The 27890-nt window shown below is 44.4% G+C and overlaps 1 protein-coding gene and 1 long non-coding RNA gene across 4 annotated transcripts; one reads left to right on the top strand and one right to left on the bottom strand.

The window, feature by feature from the left end:
* The first annotated feature begins 59 nt into the window (after window positions 1-59).
* On the top strand, window positions 60-5898 carry LOC122460491. The gene is made up of 2 exons (XR_006281816.1): window positions 60-2225; window positions 2956-5898. It is a non-coding gene; the product is annotated as an uncharacterized LOC122460491 (long non-coding RNA).
* VCPKMT (valosin containing protein lysine methyltransferase) lies at window positions 5591-15389 on the bottom strand. 3 transcript variants are annotated; one of them, XM_038406413.2, is made up of 6 exons: window positions 15134-15389; window positions 13678-13788; window positions 13191-13263; window positions 11991-12110; window positions 9800-9909; window positions 5591-6115 (listed from the first exon to the last, which is right to left on the bottom strand). In XM_038406413.2, exons 1-6 carry the CDS (start codon window positions 15349-15351, stop codon window positions 6079-6081), a joined length of 669 nt encoding a protein of 222 aa, XP_038262341.1. In that variant the 5' UTR covers window positions 15352-15389; the 3' UTR covers window positions 5591-6078. The 3 variants fall into 3 exon arrangements, with proteins under 3 accessions (XP_038262341.1, XP_043371580.1, XP_038262342.1); XM_043515645.1 differs by having other exon boundaries at window positions 9805-9909; XM_038406414.2 differs by having other exon boundaries at window positions 5591-6120; window positions 9809-9909.
* Between the last annotated feature and the right edge of the window lie 12501 nt (window positions 15390-27890).

Here is a 27890-nt window from a genome sequence, read left to right as displayed (position 1 = left end):
CAGCAGAGCACTTAAGCACATGTTTAGTTTTAAGCATGTCTTAAGTGCTTTGTTGACTTAAGCACACACAGGCGCTTTAATGAATCAGCCTGTCAATAAAAATATCGTCAGATTGAATTCATTGGGTGATCCAAAATTGGACCAAGGCTTCCAAAAAAAACAAAACAAAGCCACAATCCAAAAACAAAAGCAGGTCCACCATTTTAATTCCTTCCTATGCTCTCAGTGCAACTCTTCATTAAACTAAAGTCCAGAAAGTAATCTTGCTAAGCAGACATATTCTTATTGCTTTCACAAGTCACACTGTGTCTTAAGGGTTGCATTTTCTCCAATACCTATTACCAAGATGGCATAAAACCAACAGCATCACCTACTGCATAAAATAAGGGTATTGAAACGAAAGGCAGTGAGGGCACCTGCCAACTGGAAGTTTATGAAAAGCAACTACAAGCAAGGGCCTTGTACATTTAATTAAACATTGCCATCATGGTTTAGCATTGGAACGAGAAGTTACAAGAACAAGATCATATCCTTTAAAAATAGACACTGCTGTAATTGGATTGGCTGGATTTTAATTTCTTCACTAATCTGGCTGTTGTTGGACTGGACACAGGCACATGCACTTAATGGGCAGGAGGTTTCATTAAATGCTCATCGTTTAAAAAGGGAGCCAGAAAAAACAGCAGGGACAACAATCTAAGGCTTGGGGTGGGAAATGGGATTATTCTGGGTGGTAGAATCATGTATGTATTAATTACCATTGGCTGGCAGAAATACTGAGAGTTTTTTAAACTTTGCTAATCTTTAAATGTAACTTCACCTTATAAAGTAAAAACAGCTGATGATCCCAAGTCATTAACAGACCACTTGTATATTTCAGTTACAAATATATTTTAAAGCTGCCCTACAAGTTATTGTGTCTGTTTTGTTTTTTAAAGATTTACCATGACCTAAATTCATTTGTGCATTTGTTCAGCTACTTCTAGCATCAACCGTTGTAGAGGAGCTGCATTGCTGTGTGCTCATGAGGTCATCAGGTGTAGTAAGGGAAATAAAGCCAGAAGGGTCCTGGTAGGTAAATGAAAAAGGAATAATTTAAAGTAAGCTTAAACATTAAAATGTGTGTTTGTGTTTAATACTACGCAAATGCAGTCTGCTGTTAATGATGTGGATTGTTAAGAATTGATCGTAAATTTTTAATACTTCACCTCACCTTTAAATGTAAAGTTCGAACCTATTTCAAGAGTAGAGCTGTTAAAGCGATATGAACTGATTATAAAATCAAAGAAAAGCAATGCCATCTAGAGGAGAAGCATTGTCTTACAGAAAATCACGATCCAATCAGTGGCCCAGTCTCAAAGAAGAGGTGCAGTGCATGTAAAAGGGCTGTATTTTGGGTTTACACTTTGTTGAAATGCACAGTACCATTCTGAGGGTAAACAATTCAGTCTCTTTCCATGACTAAATATAATTAAACATTTACAATTCGATGCATATTATTTTGTTGCAAAGGAAGCTGACAGCTACACTAAAGCTATTGCTTTTACATTGTAAAATTATGCATCCAGCCACTGCTTTAGATCCAAGTATATTAAAGATTTTCCCATCAACAGAAGCTAGAGGCACAATTCTAGGCCAGCCCAGTTGTTTGACAAGATGCTGAGCGGATGGACACTTGAGTTTGAGCTGTGGGATTTCAGATTAGAGGAAATACTGTACTGGCTCCTATCTGCTGTGGAGAAGACACTCGGCCTCATGGTGAGTAAAGGATAGAGGTGAGTGTTCACATTATCTGCGTTCTTTGATAGGCAGCATAGATGAATGTCTTGCCATCAGCTCAAAAACTAGAGACCAAATTTGACTACTTCATACCCAATAAAACATGCAATGGAATAGAGGGGTCAGTAGTAAGCAAACTCCATGTCAGCAACAATTATAAACTCTTCCACTTCCCACAAAGTTTTAATGTCCTTTCACCCATGTGGAGCAGGGGCCAACTTAGACTCTTGATTATGATCATCTACCTTTTTATCCTCTTGGTGTAGGGAAGAATCCATATTTACAAGCACTGTGGAAATCATCCAATAGGCACCTTCCTCTCATCTTTCCGGATATATCACACTTGTTTCCAGCAGATTGAACTGACACTGCGCTAGTAAAAATGAGTCCAGCCACTGCAGCCCTGCCTACAGCTGAACTGGTAGATGACACCTAGTATATACAAGGTGCTGTGACGAAGCAGGACTATTCTTAATGTTTCCTCTGAATATTGTGGGGTGCCTCAGTTTCCCCTATGCAGTTCTTAAGTATCTAGGTGGTGGGATAAGGGTGTATGATCGTTGCAGAGCCCTAGAGGGCAGATGTGTGCAGGGGTTTGGACACAGAGGATGGCGAACACCCTGTTTCCTGGCAACTGATGGCCTGCCCCCCCCCGCAAGGTGAGAGCTAAAGAGGTTGGAGAACAAAGGAATCAGGTGACCTCCTGGCCCGGGAAAGGGACAAAGCCCAGAGGAGGAGGGGCTGGAGAAAGTTTCAGTTTGGGGCTGGCTGGGGACATGGAGTGAAGTGCAGACGCCGGTTGTCTGGCTCACTGCCCCCCAAAATGGACCCAGCTGAGGGGTCCTGTTCTCTGCACCTACAAGCTCTGTTTTAGACCATGTTCCCGTCATCTAATAAACCTTCTGTTTTAATGGATGGCTGAGAGTCACATCTGACTGCGGAGTTGGGGGGCAGGACCCTCTGGCTTCCCCAGGACCCCGCCTGGGCAGACTCGCTGTGGGAAGCGCACGGAGGGGCAGAGGATGCTGAACGCTCCGAGGTCAGACCCAGGAAGGTGGAAGCCGGGTGAGCTGTGTGAACTGCAGACAGGCTGCTCCCAGAAAGGAGACTTCTCCAGAGTCCTGTCTGGCTTCATAGGGAGCAGTTCCAGAGCATCACCTGGAGACTCCGTGACAGGTGCCCTTGCCAGCAGTGAGACATTTTTATCATTATGTCAATTAAATCTGCTGAAAGTGAGTTTCAAGAAAGGGAATGCAGCACCAATGAGTCTGCCTTTCTGGGGAACCCACAGCAAGAGCTAGCCAACAACAGCAGAGTTACCAGTCCCACACACCACAGTTGCCGCAACAAGGCAACAACCAGCTGCCTTTTAGGGGGTATACTTTTCTGCCCCCTCTTGAGAATCGCCCCCAACTCATCTCTCCAGGAGGCAGGAGTTGGGAATAAAACAGCATTACGTCTAAGACTGGGCATTGACTCCAGATGGGTTAAAAAGTTTCCTCTACACAAAACTGAAGGAGTGTCAAGAAGCCATGCAAAGTAGCTGAGTTTTAACATCTCCCCCTCTTCGTGGGTGGAATCAGCTGTAGGTTACCATTTAAATAGCGTGGGGAGTATGAAAGGGCTTTCCTGCTCTCCTTAAAGGAGCACAACTCAGATATTAGAAACATACAACTAAAGAGTCCAGGTAGTGAAAAGAAGGTAATTAGACAGGTGGATTATAATTTACAGTAGCCACCGTAGTTCCTTCTAATAAAATTTTTAAAAAGCTGAACTCTTATGATAAGAAAAATATTGAAAGTTTAAATCTCAAAGTCAAGAAGTTCGGTTACTTTACGTAGATACCCATGGTTGTTGGAAATACCGCTCCAAGGCCTACATTAGCAATGGAAACTCATTGGCCAGACAAATTAGAGGGTGGCTGTGATGACTGAATACTTCTATGGGAGGCAAAGACAGGGAAGAAGCAACTATCCTTCCCCCAACAATCCCTTCCCCGTTAGCCTAGCCAGAGTAGGGAGGATTTTCAGTGACTTAATTCTGCTCCCACTCAGCTCAATGGGAGCTTAAGGGTTGTCTACACAAGAAAAATTTCCAGCATAGTTATCTATACTGTAAAACTCCCCACGTGAATGCTTATTCTAGAAAAAGAGCGTTCACACAGAAAGTTATCAGTATAACTATAGCGGTATAATTATGTTGGTAGATTTCCCCATGTAGGTAAAACTGAAAAGTTACCAAATTCCTTGCATCATAGGTTAACACAACAATTACATCTCAACGGCAAATTCACAATTGCCTACTAAAATAAGAGTACAATCCATGCTGGCCATGCTTCAGAGCCAAAGACTATGCAGTGAAGTGCAAGGTTTACAAGGAATGCTAAGAAGGGTCATTAAACAGAAGCCAGAGTGCCAGAATTTAACAAGCTGACTCAATAAATGCCTTGCCCTGTATTGTTAAACCTTAATCCCTATAAAATAATCCATGGCTGAGGTTTAAGTAATGTTAACTGGCACCAAACACATAAGCTTTTGAAGTTTTAAATATTGCCACATTTTATAATATGTAACCAATATAAAATTATGGGACACACTCCGTATCTTTTTCAAGTAGTCCCGTTGATCTCAAAGCAACCACTCATAGATACAAGATGACACAATCTCACCATATCTGATTAAACTATGGCACAGAAGCAAGAAAAGGTTTTCTACCAAAATTAAATTTCATTAAATATTCATTTAGATGGACTGTAGCAATCAAAGCTGACCTGACTAGTGTATTACAAGGACTATTTTAAACTCATCAGAAAGTCATATTTTGATATTTCAATTACTAACATTGGAAATAAATATACATACAGAGTTAAGGAGAACAATCTAGCCTATGTCAGGGGCCATCCTGTTGTTTGGGGTTTGCATCATGCCTAGCACAATGGGGTGCTGGTGTATCACTGGGGCACTCGGAGACACCACCGCCATATAAATAATAATGTACAAATTGTAGCCGAGGATAAAAGGTATCCGGTATATTTAGTATATAGAAGTGAAGCAAGTATTAATTAATAGTTTAACACAAGGCCTACATGCCTCAGGCCTGTAAAATATTTAGCTTAGCCAAATTAGGCTTTAGTATAAATTAAGTTAATAATAAACCTGCTGAGCTTGTGTTTAGGTTTGTGATACGCTGATGTTTTGAAAATAACTGCTGAGTGATAAAGTGAGGTAAATGCTAATAAGTAGGAGAGGAACTTACAAGTTAGCCTGTGCAAAGCAGGGAACCCCAAATACAGTGAGGTGTGGAAGTGCAAATAAGGAAAAGGGGTTAAAACCTTCATAAATACATATGAACACTAGTGGACATCAGCCTATGATGTCAGAAAAGCTGTCTCCTGGCTCGTGCGCCTTGGTGTGGGAAGACAACAAAATGATGACCACTAGTGGTGGTGATGACAGCGAGGATGAAGAACAACACTTCAGGCTTTTCCGCAAGGCCTAATGTGAGTAACGCAAATACCATCATTCTGGATTGGTTGGTCTCTCCTTTACCAGACTGCAGTGTGTGTACTGTTTGGTTAGCTAATAAAAGTAATTAGTATAGAAAAATCACTGTTGCATCTCTGTTGTGCACTATGGGGTGGGCTCTCTTCTACTGATAACCTCTCTACTATAGTCAATCTTGGGGGCTCAACTATCCCAGATTAAAATAGGTGTAAACCTCCATCTTTAGGTGGGTAATTAGTTAAAGCAACCCATAACTATAGATAAGTCTACAAAACTACGTGCAGAACAAAAGCTAACCAAGAACCATCTCAAGTACAAACTCTTTATGAAGTATACATAGATATCTGTTCTTAAATTAAGGTGAAATTCAAGATAAGGAGTTTCCTCTTTGGGAAAACTGGGTGACCTTCAGCTTCCTGCATGCCCTCCTGTTCAGACAGGCTTTGTTATGGAACTCTCGGATCTGATTTATTTGACACTGTGTCTCTGATTCACCAGTGTGGCCCTCCCATCTATACAGATGGCCCATGCAGATGAATGGAACAGGACATCAATCTAGGTTACATTTCAGTCCCATTTTTAGCTCTCTCTTGGTGAGGCTGCTTTGTCAATATTATAAAAATCGAGTTTGTCCTCTAAGGCGGATACTGATTGTGGTTCTATAGCGACTGACCCACTTTCTTCTTATGTCTCATCCCCAATCCGCCATCTAGAAGAATTCTGTAGATGAGCCATGAACAGCTTTGGAGACAGCCTCTTTGAATTAATTGACACTCTCTCTCTTCTCTCCAGAGGATCAGATAACATGGTCAAAGATCTCACGATGGGAAATTCTGTTAAAAGAAGATTTAAAACCTCAAAAACACAAGCTTTTAAATGGCCCACTTGTATTTAAACACTAGCTCTAGATATGTTCTGTCACTATACTCTGCACAATATATTCTCCATATTACATCATATATAAAGAACATGACCTAGCTAACATGAACAAAGTCTCCAAGGACCTGATCCATAGACCAGCATCAGTGCTAGGCTGTGCATTAGAATGTTTGTCACTACAACAAGCTTGACATAAAACTGTATTGAGTTCCTTCCCCTGACTCTTATGCTTCACAAATGTCAGACAAATGCAGATGGTCTTCAGCATTATTCCTAAAGGGAACATCATGAAATTCATGGTAATGATTAGCTCTAATAGGTAATTCCAAGTTAGAAACCACGTATCCTTAAAGTTTTCAGTACAATGTTGTTACACCTAAGATATCCAACAGTAACTCAATTGTCCCATTGAGCAAAACATCCCCACATCAACTATTCGTTTTTCTGTAGTGCTTTTTCAAGATGCACCCTTTTTTGAAGAGTTTAAGCAGTTTTCCGATCTCCACTTTAAATGCTGGATCTATTGATATAAATGTACAAAAGGCCTAATTTCATACAGCCTTGTGACACTTTTCTGTTTCCAGCACTGAAGAAAGAGTAGTAGGCTAGGGAACTGTTTCTGTAGGATACTTTTATCAAGTTGGAATTTGCTAGGTTTGGAGTAAGAGATTACAAGATAGCTCCTGAAAATGTCTGTCCTCTGAAATGCTATAATGAAACTATACTGCCTTATAATTCGCCATAAAAGCATCTGTACTATGCTTTTCAAGTAAGTAAAATGTGGAAGATATTAACTAAAGCATTTTATTCCATGAGTGAACAACTCGGGGCTTGCCAGCTATTTTTTTCTTCCAAACAATAAACAGACAATTTTACCATAAATCATAGAATCATAGGACTGGAAGGGACCTCTAGAGGCCATCTAGTCCAGTTCCCGGCACTTACGGCTGGACTAAGTATCATCCAGAAGACCATCCCTGACAGGCGTTTGTCTAACCTGCTGTTCTTAAAAATCTCCAGAGGTTAAGAACAACAATTTTTCTCCCTCCTCTTTGTAACAACCTTTTATGTACTTAGTACATTTTATGTACTTATGAAAAGATATCATGTCCCCTCTCAATCTTCTCTTCTCCAGACTAAACAAACCCAATTTTTTCAATCTTCTCCCATAGGTCATGTTTTCTAGACCTTTAATTATTTTTATTGCTCTTCTCTGGACTTTCTCCAAATTTGTCCACATCCTTCCTGAAATGTGGCGCCCAGAACTGGACACAATGCTCCAGTTGAGGCCTAATCAGCGCGGAGCAGAGCAGAAGAATTACTTCTCGTGTTTTGCTTATAACACACCTGCTAATACATCCCAGAATGATGTTCGCTTATTTTGCAAGTTTAACACTTTTGACTCATATTTAGCTTGTGGTCCACTGTGACCCCCCAGATCCCTTTCCGTAGTACTCCTTCCTAGGCAGTCATTTACCATTTTGTGTATGTGCAACTGACTGTTCCTTCCTAAGTGGAGTACTTTGCATTTGTCCTTATTGAATTTCATCCTATTTACTTCAGACCATTTCTCCAGTTTGTCCAGATCATTTTGAATTTTAATCCTATCCTCCAAAGCACTTGCAACCCCTACCAGCTTGGTCTCATCCACAAATTTTGTAAGATGAAGATATTGAACAGAACCGGACCCAGGACAAATCCCTGCAGGACCCCACTGATAAGCCCTTCCAACTTGACTGTGAGCCACTGATAAACTACTCTCTGGGAACAGTTTTCCAACCAGTTATGCCTATAATCTTGTAGTAGCTCCATCTAGGTTGTATTTCCCTAGCTTTTTAATGAGAAAGTCATGCGAGACAGTATCAAAAGTCAAGATATACCACATCTATCACTTTCTTCCATCCACAAGGCTCATTACCCTGTCAGAGAAACCTACTAGGTTGGTTTGACATGATTTGTTCTTGACAAATCCATGCTGTTACTTATCACCTTATTATCTTTTAGGTATCTGCAAACTCTTTGCTTAATTATTTGCTCATTATCTTTCCAGGTGCTGAAGTTAAACTGACTGGCCTGTAATTCCCTGGGGTTGTCTTTATTTTCTTTTTATAGAGTGGCACTATAACTTCCCTTTCCAGTCCTCTGGAATCTCTCCTGTCTTCCCTGACTTTTCAAAGATAAAACGCTAATGGCTCAGATATCTCCTCAGTCAGTTCCTTCAGTATTTTAGGATGTATTTCATCAGGCTCTGGTGACTTGAAGACATCTAACTCGTCTAAGTCATTTTTAACTTGTCCTTTCCCTATTTTAACCTCTGATCCTACCTCATTTTCTCCAGCATTCACTGTTAGACACCCAATTGCTACTATTTTTTTTTTAAATGACTAAATCTGCAATTCTTTTTCTTCATAAATATTTCAACATACAAGCTTCCTTTTAAAGCCTGTGTTGTTCAAGTGTATTTGCAGACTTGGGGCCTTATTTGATATCTATTTTTAAAACTTTTTATTTCACATTTAAGCTTGATGTTTTGGAAAGTTAAAAAGTCCCCGTATCTGGCACAATTAAAACAGCCCATTCAGACCCACCCTACACTACAAAATACAACATCAGGGAATCTGATTCCAGTTAGCTTGTCCCCAGCCTGTTTACAAATGTAGGTCCAGTTCAGTTTGCAATGTGGATTGGACGTTAGCCTTGTTTCCTAACCAGTCTAAAGTCTTGCTCTCAGAATCTATGGACAGTCTCTACGTAAAAGAATGAATGGACACAAATCAGACATCAAGAATTATAACATTCAAAAACCAGTTGGAGAACACTTCAATCTCTCTGGTCACTCGATCACAGACCTAAGAGTGGCTATACTTCAACAAAAAAGCTTCAAAAACAGACTCCAACGACTGCTGAATTGGAATTAATTTGCAAACTGGATACAATTAACTTAGGCTTGAATAGAGACTGGGAATGGATGAGTCATTACACAAAGTAAAACTATTTCCCCATGGTATTTCTCCCTCCCACCCCACCCCCCACTGTTCCTCTGATATTCTTGACAGGTTTCAGAGTAGCAGCCGTGTTAGTCTGTATTCGCAAAAAGAAAAGGAGTACTTGTGGCACCTTAGAGACTAACAAATTTATTAGAGCATAAGCTTTCATGAGGAACACACCCCACCCCCCACTGTTCCTCTGATATTCTTGTTAACTGCTGGAATTAGCCTACCTTGCTTGTCACCATGAAAGGTTTTCCTCCTCCCCCCCCCCCCCCCCCCCCCCGCTGCTGGTGATGGCTTATCTTAAGTGATCACTCTCCTTATAGTGTGTATGATAAACCCATTGTTTCATGTTCTCTGTGTGTGTGTGTGTATATAAATCTCTCCTCTGCTTTTTCCACCAAATGCATCCGATGAAGTGAGCTGTAGCTCACGAAAGCTTATGCTCTAATAAATTTGTTAGTCTCTAAGGTGCCACAAGTACTCCTTTTCTTAGTATGTATCTGTAACTGCTGCATACTGTAACGTTGGGAATGCTGGCTGAATATTACTTCTGTCTCCTAACACTCACCCACCAGCTCAAATTATGCTAGGTAAGCCACAGTTTTGTGAATTATTGACAATCTACAATATGCCAATAAAAAATACCCTGCCATTTTTTTCCTTCGGATGTTCAAGATGTGAATGTCCTCACTCCGATACTCCTCATCGTGTTTCTCCAGTGGAACCTTTTCCAACTCAAAGTCCATCTGGAGCAGCTATTATTAAAACATAAAACATAGTAAGCAAAATACTTCTAGCAATGCTGACATTTTAACAGACCTTTAAGTGCATTTGTTTCACTGACGGTCCTAAAATATTCTGCATAAAGCAGCTATGCTTCAGGTGGTAAGATAGCACAAAGGATCCCCCTCTACCACAAAAGTTTGTTGTTTTAGGTAATTAATTTTATTTTTTTTTAACACCACGCAGCACAGTTATTTTAATTTTAACTTATTTGGTGCTAATCCAGAGTCACACACACTTCCTAAAATTTAAGAACCAACAGGAAAACCTAAAATCAATCAAAATCATGTTTCAATTCCTCAAATCTCCAGTTCCTAAATTCCAGTTAAAAAGCTCTTCCACAAAAACTAAAGTAGTAGGCCAAATCACACCATACCACCACCCATCCTTCCCCCAACCTCCCTAAATACCAGTGAAAAAAGATGGGCGTTGCAGCGTGCTTGGGAAGTTAACAAATCTGGATTCTGGCAAGCCAAAGAAGGAACCTCATGCGACCACCTGACCCGCTGTTGTTTATATTGTGGGAGCACTGGCTCCAGCACCAGCACTGATCTCAACTCTGGCAACATGGCAGTATTCCTCAAGTAACCAGGTTCCAAAGCATTCAAGATATTGTTAGGGCCACTACCATGAAATATACCCAAAGCCAATGCAATTCTCAGAGTATTGGTAATGCTGGCATACACAGACATTATTCTGAAATCCTTGCCCTCTTCCCCAGCCCATACTAGGGCATTCTGTAGGTCCCAGTGTTCACGTGGAACGGTTGTACTTTGCAGATGCAGGGCCAAATTTTGGACTGACTAGCACCTCCACAACTTCTGACTATTTGGCCTGCAGTACCTCAGAGGAGCTGTTATCCATGATTTGGTTTTTCCACCAGCAAAGAAGTACTATGCTGTGACGATGACACTCCCAGAACAAGATACAATTCCTCTATGCCATCTACTCATGCTCTAATATTGACATACGGGGAAAAATTTTGAATGTCTACACAGCAGTTAAACACCCATGGCTGGCCCGTGTCAGCTGACTCAGGCTCACAGGGCTCAAGCTGCAAGTCTGTAAAATTACAGTGTAGACTTTCAGGCTTGGGCTAGAGCCCAGGCTCTGGGACCCTCCCACGTTGCAGGGTCCCAGAGCTCGGACTCCAGCCCAAGCCCAAACATCTACACTGCCGTTTTACAGCCCAAGCCCTGTGAGCCCAAGTCAGCTGACACGGGCCAGCCGTGGGTGTTTAATTGCTGTGTAGACATACCCTGAGTGACTTAACAGCTTAAACCCAATTTTCCAAGCTCATTTAGGCACTTCAGCTCCTAAATCCCACTGAATTTCAATGAGATTTATGCTCCTAAACCATTCGTGAAAATGGAGCTTAGGTTTCTAAGTCCCACTGACACTTCTGAAAATTGTACTTATATTCTAAATATACCAAAAGCCTATTCTTTCAAAAGAACATTTTGAAGAGATTTCTTTAAAAAAAACTGAAAGGACTAATTTTGAATCTCTGAGACCCTGTTTGGGAACATCAAGCCAGCTTCAGGGGTGGGGGGAAGCAAAATGCTAATGTACTCATGTCTACAAAAGTGACCGCATTATTCTTTTTGCGGATAGCGACCTATATATGTGGTGCTCTTTCATTAATTTGTAAGATCTTTCAAGCAGCACAGACAACTATTTGACTTCCTTTGTGAGTCTGGTTTACTATGCTCACAATGAATGTGAATTATCAAAAGCATCAATGCAGAACTAAGGTGTTAAAAAAAATTATTTTCCCAAAAAAGGAGGAGATTATTAAATAAATGCATAGCTAGCATTTGCCAATAAATCAGAAAACACAATTTAAGCAACTGGTGATCAACTCCTTCCCTGCATCTGAAAAAGTGTTCTCATCCAAAGTCGCACGAAATTTTCCCACAACAAAACATACTTGACTTGTACTATGCATTGTACTTGCACAGAGACACAGAAGGGAACTGACCTGATGATTTTAAGTGAACCATTACACAGTCCTCATATACACAAAGCATGCGCGACGGCAAAGGACACTTACCTCAAAGTATTTTCTCTCTATTTCCGGATTTTTACCCATAGTCCTTTGTTCGTAACAGCACAGGATACAGGTATCAGGACCTGAAAGTTCTTTCAGGGTCTTCAGTAATGGCTCTAGTGACTGCCCAAAAGAGATCAAGTATTTGCCACTTAGACTTCAAAGTTCACTTTACTACTACTACATTCCGTAACTAGAGACAGGTTTCACTAAACTGGACACTTTCTTATTTTACTTTTTAGACAGCTAGTTATATTTAGTACAGTAACTAGGACAAGTGACATGTAGCTAGCAAAAGGATAAATGGAAAAACAAGTTACAATATGAGATTGCTTAGAAAAAATGGCCTTTTACACATTTTACATGTATAGGTCAGTTTTATCTATAAGCCTCTATGTCTGTATCATCTAAGTCAAGGATATACTACACTGCTAAAGTAGCCATTTCCTTGAAATATGCCAGATTATTTTTTCTTCACAGCAATACATTGGATTTACAGACATCCGTTTTCAAAAATTAAAAAATATTTAACCAGACTTAATTTTAAGATGTGGTTTAGGGCTAGAGATTGTCCTTTAGGAAAAAAGGGCTCTGAGTTGTAGGGCAGAGGTTCTGGAGGCTGGTGAGAAAACTAAAAGGAGGATCAGGAGGACTAGTTCCTAGAGATTGCTCCCCCCAACCCAGATCTTGTGCTAGCCTCAGCTCAGGTGTACCACAGGGAGAGAGTTGTGCAGAGGGGGATGGAAGGGCCACTTTCTGAAGCATGGTTTCTCCTCCCAACAGACCCATCAGGAATCCCTGAGGGAGATAATGCTGAGCCTTTCAGCATCATCTTATACAATGTCCACCGATACACAGTGAAACTCTCCAGTATCAGCTAGCAGTATTTTATTTCCCTACAACTCCATGGAAAAAAAAAATTGGGCACAATTCTGAACTACTGCTCTCAAAAGACCTGATTCAGGCCTCATACCACATGACCCTAAATGTGGTGTTTGCTCATTTTTAAAACAACAGCTTTTAAAATTCATCATTCAGTACTCAGCCTCCAAGTAATGTTCTTCTGAGCCACATAGATTGAAAACTAGTGGCAATATTTATTTAAAGATTTTAATGCCAATTTCAGAGTCTCTCACACCAAATCCAAAATTCCCAGGTTCTTTCCAATCAAACTCATTATTTCTACAGTTTTCAAATAGTTACCTCCTCATAGTAAATGCAGTCTGCCATAAGTATATAATCGGGTGCAGGCAGAAATTCTTTTACATCTTCACCCCTAGAAAAAGAGAACAGGTAAATATAAAATGCAAACTTTAATTATCCCCCCCCCCCCAAAAATTATGTTTTAAAAGTGTAACATTTAGTGCAAAATCTATACGACTTTGGACTAAGTCCTCCACTACTTATTCCACTGTATATTTTAGGGGAATTTCCATTTTTACAAGTAATCTATCATACCACAATTTCCAAACATATTTGGTAGTTTAGCATCTGTTATCTCTTGCGTTAAACTTAGACTGTAAGCTCCTTGGGGTAAGGCTCTCCTTTTGTTGTGTTTGTACAGTACCCAGCCCAATGGGGTTCTGGTCTGTGATTAGGGCTCATAGGTGCTCTGATAAAACAAATATTTATTTTCGTTCTATAGCAATTGCGTATAAGTTAAATATCAAGATTAAAAGATTATACAAACCATTTCAGTACCTTGGCTTGAACTGAGCCTGTGACAAGATGCTTGTTCTTTTCAATATTAACATTCAGCAAATCCTGAAGTTCCTCAAGATCAGTGACCGTAACATCTGCCCTACAAAAGAAATATTTTTAATTCATACAAAGGAAGCCCCAGAAACACAAATTTAAGACTCATTAATATTTGAAAATAGACGCATCTGTAACCTCTTTCATTCCTTTTGGAAAGCTACTGCAGACTAAAGTCATGACTTAATACGTGCTGAGTTACTTCAGCAATTCTTGCTAATGTTGTGATGGAAAGATGACTTGGCTCACAAAATGCAACTTGCCATAAGAATTTAAGAAGGTTAGACCAAGAAACAGGATTCTACTACAATTCCTACAAAGTGGGATCCTTGTATAAAAACAGAGTGATATTTCCAGTGAACGCCCCACCCTTACTTTAAACTAAAGCACCCCCAGATGAGTTCCAATATAAATTTGCATAACTTCAGTTAAAGGCCCATCTTTAAAAACTGGCTGGGTTTTTGTTACTCTCTTTGCTGGTAGTCACTCAGCATAGTTTACACTGCAAAAAAAACAAAAAAAAAAAACAAAAAAACCCACCAAACAACCACCACCACCCTGCAGCATGGCCACAACCAGCCCAAGTCAGCTAACATAGGCTCACGGGGCTCGAGTGCAGGGCTAAAAATTGTACGGGCTCGGGCTGGCAGCCAGGCTCTGAGCCCCGTGCCCCTTGTTAGATTTCAGAGTCCAAGCAGGAATGTCTACACTGCAATTATTAGGCCCAAGTCAGCTGACCAAGGTCTGAGACTTGCTGTCATGGGTTGGGTTTTTTTTACAGCACAGATCTACCTTTTGGGTACGTCTACACTGAACCCTAAGCCCAAGTGGGTGGAACCCGGGCTTGTGACTAGGCGTTTCCAGGCCTGTGCTTGAGCCTCCACACTGCGCGGTAAACCTGGGGTGACAATACCGGACCTGGGTCCCACAGCCGCGCTTCACACGTCCCCACCGCAGGGCACAGACCTTCTGACTCGGGCCCGCGGCTTGAGCTGCGTCCGCACTCCAGAACGACGGGGCACAGACCCGAGCCACAGCGGGACCCAGGGATCCTGGGACCCAGGCCCTGGCTGGCTGGCTACCCCCCAGACTGACTCCTGTACACACAGGAGGGGGGGGCTCGGGCTCAAACCCGACTCCCAGCCCCCAGCCGGGTGTGCGGCCCCGACCTCGGGGATCAGCAGCGGGGCCCCTCCCCATCCATTTTTTTTTGCGGGGAGGGGGGTTAAGATCTAGCTCCCAGCGTTACAAGTGACCCCCCCTTTAAAGGGGCGAGCTAACGCCCCAGGTCCGACCCCCAGGACTTGGGGCTCGCTTGAGCTCGGATCCGCCGCGGCAGCCCCAACGCCCGCCCCGCCCCGCCCCGCCAGGCGAGCCCGCCGCCGCCCTACCCCAGCGTGGCCGCCATGATGCCCACGGCGCCGGTGCCCGCGCCCAGCTCCAGCACGGCGCGGCGGGGCAGGGCCCGGGCCCCGCTCTCCAGGAACTTGGCCAGCACCAGGGCGGCGTCCCACACCACGCAGCCCACCCCGCCCGCGCCGCGCTGCTGCAGCCGCAGCGCCGAGCCGTCCCGCTTCCCCAGCGTCCGCACGAAGCCCGGCCCCGCCATGGCCCCGGCCCCGGGCCCCGCCCATATCCCCGGCCGGCCCCGCCCCCCTTCTCCCCTATCCCCGGCCGGCCCCCGCCCATCCCCCACCTCCCCTATCCCCGGCCCCCGCCCATCCCCCACCTCCCCTATCCCCGGCCGGCCCCGCCCCCCGCGCGCCCTGCCCATCCCCCACCTCCGCTATCCCCGGCCGGCCCCGCCCCCCTTCTCCCCTATCCCCGGCCCCCGCCCATCCCCCGCCCCCCTTCTCCCCTATCCCCGGCCCCCGCCCATCCCCCACCTCCCCTATCCCCGGCCGGCCCCGCCCCCCTTCTCCCCTATCCCCGGCCCCCGCCCATCCCCCTTCTCCCCTATCCCCGGCCGGCCCCCGCCCATCCCCCACCTCCCCTATCCCCGGCCGGCCCCGCCCCCCGCGCGCCCCGCCCATCCCCACCTCCGCTATCCCCGGCCGGCCCCGCCCCCCTTCTCCCCTATCCCCGGCCCCCGCCCATCCCCCGCCCCCCTTCTCCCCTATCCCCGGCCCCCGCCCATCCCCCACCTCCCCTATCCCCGGCCGGCCCCGCCCCCCTTCTCCCCTATCCCCGGCCCCCGCCCATCCCCCTTCTCCCCTATCCCCGGCCGGCCCCCGCCCATCCCCCACCTCCCCTATCCCCGGCCGGCCCCGCCCCCCGCGCGCCCCGCCCATCCCCCACCTCCGCTATCCCCGGCCGGCCCCGCCCCCCTTCTCCCCTATCCCCGGCCCCCGCCCATCCCCCGCCCCCCTTCTCGCCTATCCCCGGCCCCCGCCCATCCCCCACCTCCCCTATCCCCGGCCGGCCCCGCCCCCCTTCTCCCCTATCCCCGGCCGGCCCCCGCCCATCCCCCACCTCCCCTATCCCCGGCCGGCCCCGCCCCCCTTCTCCCCTATCCCCGGCCCCCGCCCATCCCCCACCTCCCCTATCCCCGGCCGGCCCCGCCCCCCTTCTCCCCCGCCACAGGGACGGGGCCCCCGGCCCCCGCCCATTCCCCACCTCCCCTATCCCCGGCCCCCGCCCCCCTTCTCCCCTGCCACAGGGACGGGGCCCCCGGTCCCCACCCTCCCACCAGAGGGACAGTGCCCCCGGCCCCTGACCGTATCCCTAGGTCCTTCTCCCTCCCCCAACTGTGCCCATCTATGATGCCCACGCCCACCACTGTTCCCCCATCCCCTCCTCCTTGCTGTACCCCCAGCTGGTGCCCACCTACCCTCCCTGAGCATCCCGTCACCTCCCTCCCTGATACAGGGTCTCCACCACTTCCCGCCTCCTCCCCCAACATCAGCATCCCACCTCCCCTGCCAGATGGGGCCCAATATCCATCTCCCTCACCCCAGTGGCATCTCTATCCCTGCCAAACCACGCTCCTGTCCCCCCAGCGAATACCAGGCCCTGGCCCCTTTACCCCACCGCCCTGCCCTGCCCAGCAGCAGAGGCACAGCTGGTGGGGGAGGGAGTAGGCTGGTGCGCCCAGTTTTGAAACCATGGTCCCCCAGAAGACTTGAACGCACAGCAGCGCTAGCCCACACTTGTCATCGATTTGGGCATCTCACAACCCACTTGATATTTTTCCTTGTACCGTTCACCGCGTGTCTGTCGCACAGTGAGGCTTTGCTAGGCTGAAGCTCCTTCCTCTCCATCTTTCCAATTCTCTCCTCCCCTCCAGTCTGCTAGCAATTGTTCTGCATGTGAGCATAAAAAGAGAGAGCAGCAAGACCAGGCAACATTCAGACTTTATTCCAGTGGTTCTCAACCTGCGGCCCATGGGCCAATTGCAGCTCAGTCAGCACACAGCTGCAGCCCGTGTGACATCCTCAGGGCCATACAGGTAGTATTTACCCACGCTGGTAAATAGGTTGAGAACGGTTGCTTTCGCTGCATATACTGTCCACCATCAAACACTTCCTGAAAGTAGAGTTCTCTAAGGCAGGGGTTCCCAAACAGGTTCCTGAGTTTGATGTTCCATCAATTGTCATGGCACAACAGCTTTTTAAGAAGATGATAACTGAGGCTCCTAAACATGACCCCATGCATAACTGTACTAGAAGGCCCCCTTTGGGAAATTGTGTATCAAAACCTTTTCTCTGCCTACAGCCAAAGATCCAGAGCAGCTGTTACCGGAGAAAGGAGAAACCTGATTGAACCGGGGAGTAACATGACAGGTGGAGCAGAACTGCACCAACTTAATTGCTATTTCTGGTTCTCCCAATTTGATATAACTATGTATTGAGCACCAACAGTCTGCTCAGCCCTGTGCAATACAGAACCTACAGTAAACAGGCAAACCACACAGTTCAGGAAAGGAGGTGCTGTCCATATTGTTTATTTACAATCCCACCAACAATGCAACAGTAGTCTTCTCATCAGATTGACAGGTTTCAGAGTAGCAGCCGTGTTAGTCTGTATCCGCAAAAAGAAAAGGAGTACTTGTGGCACCTTAGAGACTAACTAAAAGCTTATTTGAGCATAAGCTTTCGTGATTTACAGATTGATGTGGATTTTAAAGAGGGACTTGAATGAGGAGTGGGTGGATGCTTGGCAGTGCATGCTTTATAATGATAGCTTACATCTGTCACAGTAACACTGCAGTGGTGAAAACAAAATTTCCTTAGGCAATTCTGTGCTGTACCAGTTACAAGTGACCATTTAATTAAAACAGGAGTGTCCATCAAAACCTCTTGTTTACTGCAGCAGGTTTACATACTGCATCAAACATGGAAATGGTACCAGAAGTTGGAATCCATAGAACTATGGGAGTATCATCCTGCCCCCTCTGAAGTGCAAGGGAGTTTTGCCACTATCCTCAATGGAAACAGGTTTGAGCCACAGGAAGTCCACCATTGAGAGGTGTGGGAGGGAAATATGTTTATCATCCAGACAAGATATGCTAGAAATGCGACTGCAGCTTTGTTCTGTATTTTTAAGCAGTTTCACATGCATCCTGGAGAAACATAGACAAGCTCACCTTATCACTCAATTCATGCATTTATGAATGCAGCCTCAGAAACAACTCTGACATCATAATCAAAAAGGCTGACAAAGGAGGTGCTGTCGTCATCATGAATAGGTCAGAGTATGAACAAGAGGCTACGAGGCAGCTCTCCACCACAACTTTCTACAAGCCATTACCCTCTGATCCCACTGAGAGTTACCAAAAGAAACTACAGCATTTGCTCAAGAAACTCCCTGAAAAAGCAGAAAAACAAATCCACACAGACCCACCCCTAGAACCCCGACCTGGGGTATTCTATCTGCTACCCAAGATCCATAAACCTGGAAATCCTGGACGCCCCATCATCTCAGGCATTGGCACCCTGACAGCAGGATTGTCTGGCTATGTAGACTCCCTCCTCAGGCCTTACGTTACCAGCACTTCCAGCTATCTTCGAGACACCACTGACTTCCTGAGGAAACTACAATCCATTGGTGATCTTCCTAAAAACACCATCCTAGCCACTATGGATGTAGAAGCCTCTACACCAACATTCCACACAAAGATGGGCTACAAGCCGTCAGGAACAGTATCCCCGATACTGTCACGGCTAACCTGGTGGCTGAACTTTGTGACTTTGTCCTCACCCATAACTAGTTCACATTTGGGGACAATGTATACCTTCAAATCAGCGGCACTGCGATGGGTACCCGCATGGCCCCACAGTATGCCAACATTTTTATGGCTGACTTAGAACAACGCTTCCTCAGCTCTCGTCCCCTAATGCCCCTACTCTACTTGCGCTACATTGATGACATCTTCATCATCTGGACCCATGGAAAAGAAGCCCTTGAGGAATTCCACCATGATTTCAACAATTTCCATCCCACCATCAACCTCAGCCTGGACCAGTCCACACAAGAGATCCACTTCCTGGACACTACGGTGCTAATACGCGATGGTCACAAACACCACCGTATATCGGAAATCTACTGACCGCTATTCCTACCTACATGCCTCTAGCTTTCATCCAGATCATACCACACGATCCATTGTCTACAGCCAAGCTCTATGATATAACTGCATTTGCTCCAACCCCTCAGACAGAGACAAACACCTACAAGATCTCTATCGTACATTCTTACAACTACAATACCCACCTGCTGAAGTGAAGAAACAGATTGACAGAGCCAGAAGAGTACCCAGAAGTCACCTACTACAGGACAGGCCCAACAAACAAAATAACAGAACGCCACTAGCCATCACCTTCAGCCCCCAACTAAAACCTCTCCAACGCATCATCAAGGATCTACAACCTATCCTGAAGGATGACCCATCACTCTCACAGATCTTGGGAGACAGGCCAGTCCTTGCTTACAGACAGCCCCCCAACCTGAAGCAAATACTCACCAGCAACCACACACCACACAACAGAACCACTAACCCAGGAACCTATCCTTGCAACAAAGCCCATTGCCAACTCTGTCCACATATCTATTCAGGGGACACCATCATAGGGCCTAATCACATCAGCCACACTATCAGAGGCTCGTTCACCTGCGCATCTACCAATGTGATATATGCCATCATGTGCCAGCAATGCCTCTCTGCCATGTACATTGGCCAAACTGGACAGTCTCTACGCAAAAGAATGAATGGACACAAATCAGACGTTAAGAATTATAACATTCAAAAACCAGTTGGAGAACACTTCAATCTCTGGTCACTCGATTACAGACCTAAGAGTGGCTATCCTTCAACAAAAAAGTTTCAAAAACAGACTCCAGTGAGAAACTGCTGAATTGGAATTAATTTGCAAACTGGATACAATGAACTTAGGCTCGAATAGAGACTGGGAATAGATGAGTCATTACACAAAGTAAAACTATTTCCCCATGTTATTTCTCCCCCCCCACTGTTCCTCAGATGTTCTTGTTAACTGCTGGAAATAGCCTACCTTGCTTGTCACCATGAAAGGTTTTCCTCCTTTCCCGCCCCCTGCTGCTGGTGATGGCTCATCTTAAGTGATCACTCTCCTTACAGTGTGTATGATAAACCCATTGTTTCATGTTCTCTGTGTGTGTATATCTCCCCTCTGTATTTTCCACCAAATGCATCTGATGAAGTGAGCTGTAGCTCACGAAAGCTTATGCTCAAATAAATTTGTTAGTCTCTAAGGTGCCACAAGTACTCCTTTTCTTTTTGCGAATACAGACTAACACGGCTGCTACTCTGAAACCATGCATTTATAGTTACAGTTGGTTAGATAAACCAAGATCAGTAAATGATACATATTTACTTTCTCACCAGCAGATGTCGCTGTCTCAGAAGGAAAATAGAATTGTTCACTAAACCAACTAGAAATAGTTAGGGTTGTCAAGCAATTAAAGAAAGGTGGGGTCTTTTGTGGTGTTTGTCCCTCCTTTTTATAGTTTCAGTCCTCCCATTTGAAAAACATTTCCAGCTGGCTACCAGGAGACAAAAAGTCTATGTTGAAGGATGTTCCCTGCTGCATTTTTCTAACCTGTTTGAGCTTCCCTTGTTCCCCCTTCTTGGTTGATTACTCTGTTTACTACTTAAATGCAAAGTAAGCTGAGCACACATTGCTTTGCGTAAGACAGTCCTGTTTGCCAGCCACAGTTTGGAACATGTGTTAATAACACCATACAGTAGAATTTGTTGCCACACATTTTATCAGGACACTATTGACCAGCAAATTATGAGTTTTCAGATGATACCTTACAAGATATACTTTGTACAAAGTAGGGCTGTCAAGCGACTAAAAAAAATTAATCACACAATTTAAAAAATTAATTGCGATGAATCGCACTGTTAAACAATAATAGAATACCATTTATGTAAATATTTTTGGATGTTTTCTACATTTTCAAATGTATTGATTTCAATTACGACACAGAATACAAAGTGTACAGTGCTCACATTATTTTTGATTACAAGTATTTGCACTGTAAAAAACAAAAATAATTTTTCCAACTCACTTAATACAAGTACTGTAGTGCAAGCTCTTTATCATGAAAGATCAACTTACAAATGTAGAATTATGTACAAAAAATCTGCATTCAAAAATAAAACAAACAATGTAGAATTTTAGAGCCTTCAAGTCCACTCAGTCCTACTTCTTCTTCAGCCAATTGCTCAGACAAACAAGTTTGTTTACATTTGCAGGAGATAATGCTGACCGCTTCTTGTTTACAATGTCACCTGAAAGTGAGAACAGGTGTTCTCATGGCACTGTTACAGCCAGTGTTGCAAGATATTTTTGTGCCAGATGCGCTAAAGATTCATATGTCCCTTCATACTTCAACCACCATTCCAGGGAACATGTGTCCATGCTGATGATAGGTTCTGCTCAATAACAATTCAAAGCAGTGCGGACTGATGCATGTTCATTTTCATTATCCGAAAGCTAGTCAGACTACAGCAGAGCAGGGGAAGGAGTTCAACCCTTCAGATGGTTGTGTCAGTCACTGGAAAGCCTGACACAGTGTCGGTCAGTGTAAAGGGAGCATGGTGAGAAACAAACACTGATCTTCTGGCAAGTGCTGAATGGCGTGCAAACACCCTACTCAATATTCTCGAGCAGTTCCAGCAGCGTGACATCTTTAAAGACTGGTCCTCTTTTACTGGGGCTTTCCTGACCGAAGCCTTGGCATGCTGAAAGAAAGGTTTGCATCTGGGAAAAAAGCTATGGACTGCATCACATTGCTGTATTGTACAAACATGGATGGGGCAGAGAAATAGCCTTTTATGGTGATCGGAAAGAGCAAGTTTCCCTGAGGACCACTTAAAGCTGCCCGTGATCTGCAGAAACTCAGCCAATGCATGGATGACAAGTTCACTGTTCAAAGAATGGCTTAAGTATTGGAATAGGGAGCTATGGCTACAAGACCAACACGCATGCCTGGTGACTAACAATTACCCAGCTCATTCAGCTAACGTAGAGCTATCGCACATTGTGTTAAAATTCTTACCTCTGAACACGACCCCAGTCATGCAGCCAATGAACACTCGTGTCATGAGAAACTTCAAAGGTCAATACTGTGCTTTTCTTCACGCGCACGCCATCACCTCTCTGGATGCTGATCCACATTGAAGAGCAGTTAACAACAGAAAATATTGGCCTGGTGGACACTGATGTGCTGGCCAATTTTGTGTGCCTGAAATATAACAGCAGAGGAATTGGAGGCCATTGTTGACTGACAGTCATTTGGAGACAGAGGGTGAGCTTTCTAATGTTGGACTTCTGGAGACAGTATTGTCGATAAAGCACCAGCAGGCTGGTGAGACACAAGAGGATAGTGCATTGATTGGATGATGAACCTGAAGATCCTTTGCTCACAGAGCAACTACATGGGGTGGACATTTCTCGCAGGATATGCCGGAGTCATGGGTTTAAGAACAGTTACAAGGCTGCACGCAAACCTGAGAAGGATTTACAGGCGGAGATGGCAAACCGTAGAAAACAGACAACACTGGACAAATTGTGTTCTTTAAAATATTATTTATTTATTGGCAAAATCTTGTGCTGCTTTAATTTGTGTGACACATAAGGAACACCAACAGTAAATACGGTACTGGTCAGCATACTGACACATTATACTGAAAGTGTTTTATAAGTTTTCTTTGGTACTTTTAAAATACTTTTTCTTTGTAGAATTGTGTGATGCTGTAATCCTTTTGACACATAGAATCATAGAAGATTAGGGTTGGAAGAGACCTCAGGAGGTCATCTAGTGCAACCCCCTGCTCAAAGCAGGACCAACACCAACTAAATCATCTCAGCCAGGGCTTTGCCAAGCCTGACCTTAAAAACTTCAAAGGAAGGAGATTCCACCACTTCCCTAGGTAACCCATTCCGGTGCTTCACCACCTCCTAGTGAAATAGTGTTTCCTAATATCCAACCTAGACCGCCCGCACTGCAACTTGAGACTATTACTCCTTGTTTTGTCATCTGCCACCACTGAGAATAGCCTAGCTCCATCCTCTTTCGACCTCCCCCCTTCAGGTATTCGAAGGCTGCTATCAAATCCCCCCTCACTCTTCTCTTCTGCACACTAAATAAGCCAAGTTCCCTCAGTCTCTCCTCATAAATCATGTGCCCCAGCCCCCGATCATTTTTGTTGCCCTCCACTGAACTCTCTCCAATTTGTCCACATCCCTTCTGTAATGGGGGGACCAAAACTGGACACAATACTCCAGGTGTGGCCTCACCAGTGCCGAATAGAGGGGAATAATCATTTCCCTTGATCTGCTGGCAATGCTCCTACTAATACAGCCCAATATGCCTTTGGCCTTCTTGGCAACAAGGGCACACTGCTGACTCATATCCAGTTTCTCGTCCATTGTAATCCGCAGGTCCTTTTCTGCAGAACTGCTGCTTAGGCAGCTGAGACACATAGCAAGCTGAGATTTCCTAAATTTGCTCCAAGGATTGTGGTACATTGTATCCATTACCGTGTAACATATTCAGTTCTCTTCCCTAGTTCTGAAAGTTATTAAACAGCTTCACAACTGCTGTTCTGTACAATGAATAGTTGTTCCACTCCGTTTTCTATCCCCTGTGAAAACAGTGCCTTCCTCTTATTGGCATCTTCTGGATAGTAGCAACTATTTTCAGGGAACTGAGAGGCTCCTATTAAGTGGAATCTACTATAAATTCACCTTTATTACTTCATAGCATATACTTCAGAATGACTAGCGCTGCTCAATACCCATGAATAGGACCACAGAACTCAAGTTCAATAAGAAACATAGTGTAAGAATTATAAATATACAGTAAGCACCACATAATTCATAGATCCATTAAAAGAGAGGGTAATATTCATAAATGTCCACCAAGCACTACAAAATTCCTAATCAGCCCAAAATGTCAGGGCCAGACAGAGCACAATACAGCACAGCGTATTACTGTGGCTGACCATGGCATGCTCTTTCATCCTCTGCCACATAGTTATGTGTTGAGGTCTTCTTCACATCTGCCTGCGAAAGGTCAGACAGACGCACCACTTCTGCCCTCCACCCTGGTGGCAATTTTTCCTCCTTTGTCTCACAGATATTATGCAGGACACAACAGGCAGCTATAACCTTTGGGATATTTTCTCACTCGTATCTAAAATAGTGAGTAAACAGCACCTGTGCCCCTTCAATCTACAGAGAGCACATGCACCTACTAAATAAAGGTGTAACAATTCTGGGATAAGGATGGCATTACAGGATGGGAAAAGTTGCATGATGGGAACTTGACCCCTTGCTCCCAGCCCCCACCAACTCGTGTGTGTCCCACAACACATTGTGAAAATTCCCCAAAAGGCATTGTGCCAGAGTGTGGGTGCATGGCACACTGGTATATCTGCCCCAGGTGCACCGCACTGTGCAGTGACACGAGTACTTCTAGTGAGTAGACGAAGCACTGACACAAGCAGCCAAGTGTGCATGTGTACAAATGGAATGCTAATTGCGGTGGCCATACACCAATGTAACTTGTGTTGACCAACGTTGTAGTATAGACATGGCCTTAATTTTACCCTTCAGAACTATCGCTAAGTGTTGGAATTGTAAGCGGCTTCACCGCCCGCTCTTCCAGTTCTCTATCCCAAACACTTTGTGGTCAGGACAAACCTGGCTAATGACCGACTGCATGTGTTGTTAACGATTTTGCATGAAACTTTACCGGGCTTCCCTATAGCTTTAACAATTCACTCATACTGGGTTTAGTGCTGTGGGAGCCCTACTCTAGTCAGGCCATGGCAGGTCTATCATCATGCCAACATCATCTGCTCTGAACAGGTCTCCTTTATTTTACTAGAGACCGGTTAGCGTTATCAATCAGTAATTGTCAGGATTGCTTGACTTTTTTTTTTAATTGGGGCCCCACCACTCATTCTTCTGGGTAAATCGCCACTTTCCAGCTTTTTGGGTACAATTAGGAGTTCAATAAGTGTGTTCATTAATCCCAGGCTGCTCACCATGCAGACCATGGATTTGAATGAATATATTCACATTTTCAAGCAACTTTTTACCAATTATTCATTATGAACTAAGGCTGCTATCCTATGAGTATTTATGCACATACACAGTTCCATTGAATGCAGTAGGACTACCCATATGTGTAAAGTTACTAACATGCATAAGCAGCCCTAATCCAACAGTGTTCAAACTTCTAAAGAGGTGTTTTTAAAAGCAGTTCAGTATCAATCGAGCCTTGTCAATTCTCCCTTAATAGACTTCTTTTGCTGGTATTTTTCCTTGGACATTTGTAAAAAGCCATTCTTATTTCCTTTCACCTCTCTGTCTAGTGATAATGCCTCTCTTTTGCAGTACGCAAGAGCTACCGCATTTATGAAAGATTTTGACACTCAAACTGTGGTTGTATCTTCTTGAAAAACAGAAGTGATTTGGAAACCTTTTAAAGAACTGTAGTAAAGATTGAAGGGGAAAAGTCCAGATGCCAGAAATCATTCCAGGTCAGTCAAATCCAAGTCACATCCTCAGGAAATCATTCAGGTTTCAGGAATAACAGGAAAAGCCCAAATCTGTTGATCCAAAATGGGAGCACTGAAGAAGACAGGGATAGATCCTACACTTCTTTTGCTAGTAAAATGCTTTCATCACATTCCATCTGTTTTTCTAACCTTTTCTGGAGGAGGAAACTGCCTTTGACCTCAATTTCTCCCACAGAAACCTAGATGTGGGCTTCAAAGCCAGCAGATTCACCTTCTTCCGATGGCATCTTTGCTGCTTCTACTCTCCCCTCTAATTACAAGCAATTTGAAATGCTAATTTATTGCTATCTTGGCTTTCCCTTGATCCCTTCAGGCTGGAGCCTAAGCTGCCTTCAACCACATCTATAGCTAAACGGTGCTGCTTCGGGTAACAGTCACTTCCGTACTCTAACCACCACAATTTCAATCTGTAGACGTCATTGGTGTTACCCTATTTTGGAATGTTTCTTTGTTTTCTAAATGTTCCCTCTCACCTTGTGCTTTGAAAAGAGTTTAATTGTGTAAAGAGTCCTCCAAAAGTGAGAGATTTTCTCTTGAATCAGGCTGCAATTTACACACTACATATGAACACTGGGCCCAAATCTGCAAACATAAACATAAGTAATTTGTAATTCACGGGTAGTCCCATGTGGGCTTCCCAATGGGACCACAGCACAAGACAGAGCAACCTCAAAGCTACTTGAATCAGTTGCTAGTACATAAGCAACTCTCAAGGAGCTGCTCATTCAGCCAGAATCATGCCCTTGTGCTCTAGAAAAGCAGTTCTTAATCAGGGGTCCGAGGACCCCCGGGGGGGCTGTGAGCAGGTTTCAGGGGGTCCAATCAAGCAGGGCCAGTGTTAGACTCACTGGAGCCCAGGGCAGAAAGCTAAAGCCCCTCTGTGCAGAGCTGAAGCCTGGGGCCCTGAACTCTGCCACCTGGGGCTGAAGTTGAAGCCTGAGCTACTTAGCTTTGTGGGGCCCACTGTGGCGTGGGGCCTAGGGAATTGCCCTGCTTGCTACCCCCTAATGTTGGCCCTAGCTTTTATATGCAGACAATTAGTTGTGGAGGCACAGATGGGCCATGGAGTTTTTACAGCATTTTGGGGGAGGAGGGTGGTCTCAGAAAGAAAAAGATTGAGAACCCCTGCTTTAGAATATCCTATTATGGCAGTGAAACCCTATTATGGGAACCCTCAATTGCTGCAATGGTGACCTACCAAGGGCTAATGATCTTGCTCTTTATTGTATCAGGATTTCCCCCAAAGGTTTTATCTATTTAATTTCCTTTGGGGGGAAGCTCGGCATGATAAATTTCAGTCCAAGAGCAGTTTCTTTTTCACAAACAAACCTAAAAAAATAAATGAAAAATCCCCTCCCTCCACTCCGAGAATTTCCTCCCATATTTTTGCAGGTTGCCAGTACAAAATCTGTAGTTGGCATTTCAAATGTATTTTCTCAACCCCTCAAAAACCAAACCAACCCCCCTCCCAAAAAAAAACCCACAAGAAGTCCCAAGTCTATAACTTGAAAGTTAGCTACTATGCATGCACAAAAAAGAAAAGGAGTACTTGTGGCACCTTAGAAACTAACAAATTTATTAGCTGTTTTGTGAACTCTGCTTATTGCACAGATTTGTGTTCTTTATGAGTATTGAAAAAGGAGAGTTCACTAAGGCCTTGACTAAACAAAGCATTTAAACATAGGCATGAGTCCATTCCTAGTCAGCAAACCACTTGAGCACCTGCTTAATTTTAAATCAGTGGGATTTAAGCTAATACTCAAGTGCTTCACTGAATCAGGGACTAAACAGAGATGTATGCAGTAGATCATCAAAACTTTAAATGTAAAGTATTTTAAAAACATATTTCCAGGAAAGTCCATAATCCCAAATTTACATACGAACATAAAAATGGCCACACTGGGTCAGACCAGTGGTCCATATATCCCAGTATCCTGTCTTCCAACTGTGGCTGGTGCCAGATGCTTCAGAGGGAATGAACAGAACAGGGCAATTAGCGAGTGATCCATCCCTTGTCATCCTCTCCCAGCTTCTGGCAGTGAGAGGTTTAGGGACACCCAAAGCATGGGGTT

This window comes from Dermochelys coriacea, chromosome 6 (assembly GCF_009764565.3).
Source record: "Dermochelys coriacea isolate rDerCor1 chromosome 6, rDerCor1.pri.v4, whole genome shotgun sequence".
NCBI lineage: Eukaryota > Metazoa > Chordata > Testudines > Dermochelyidae > Dermochelys > Dermochelys coriacea.
The sequence above is the reverse complement of the archived record's forward strand: the minus strand, read 5'-3'. Positions and strand labels throughout refer to the sequence as shown.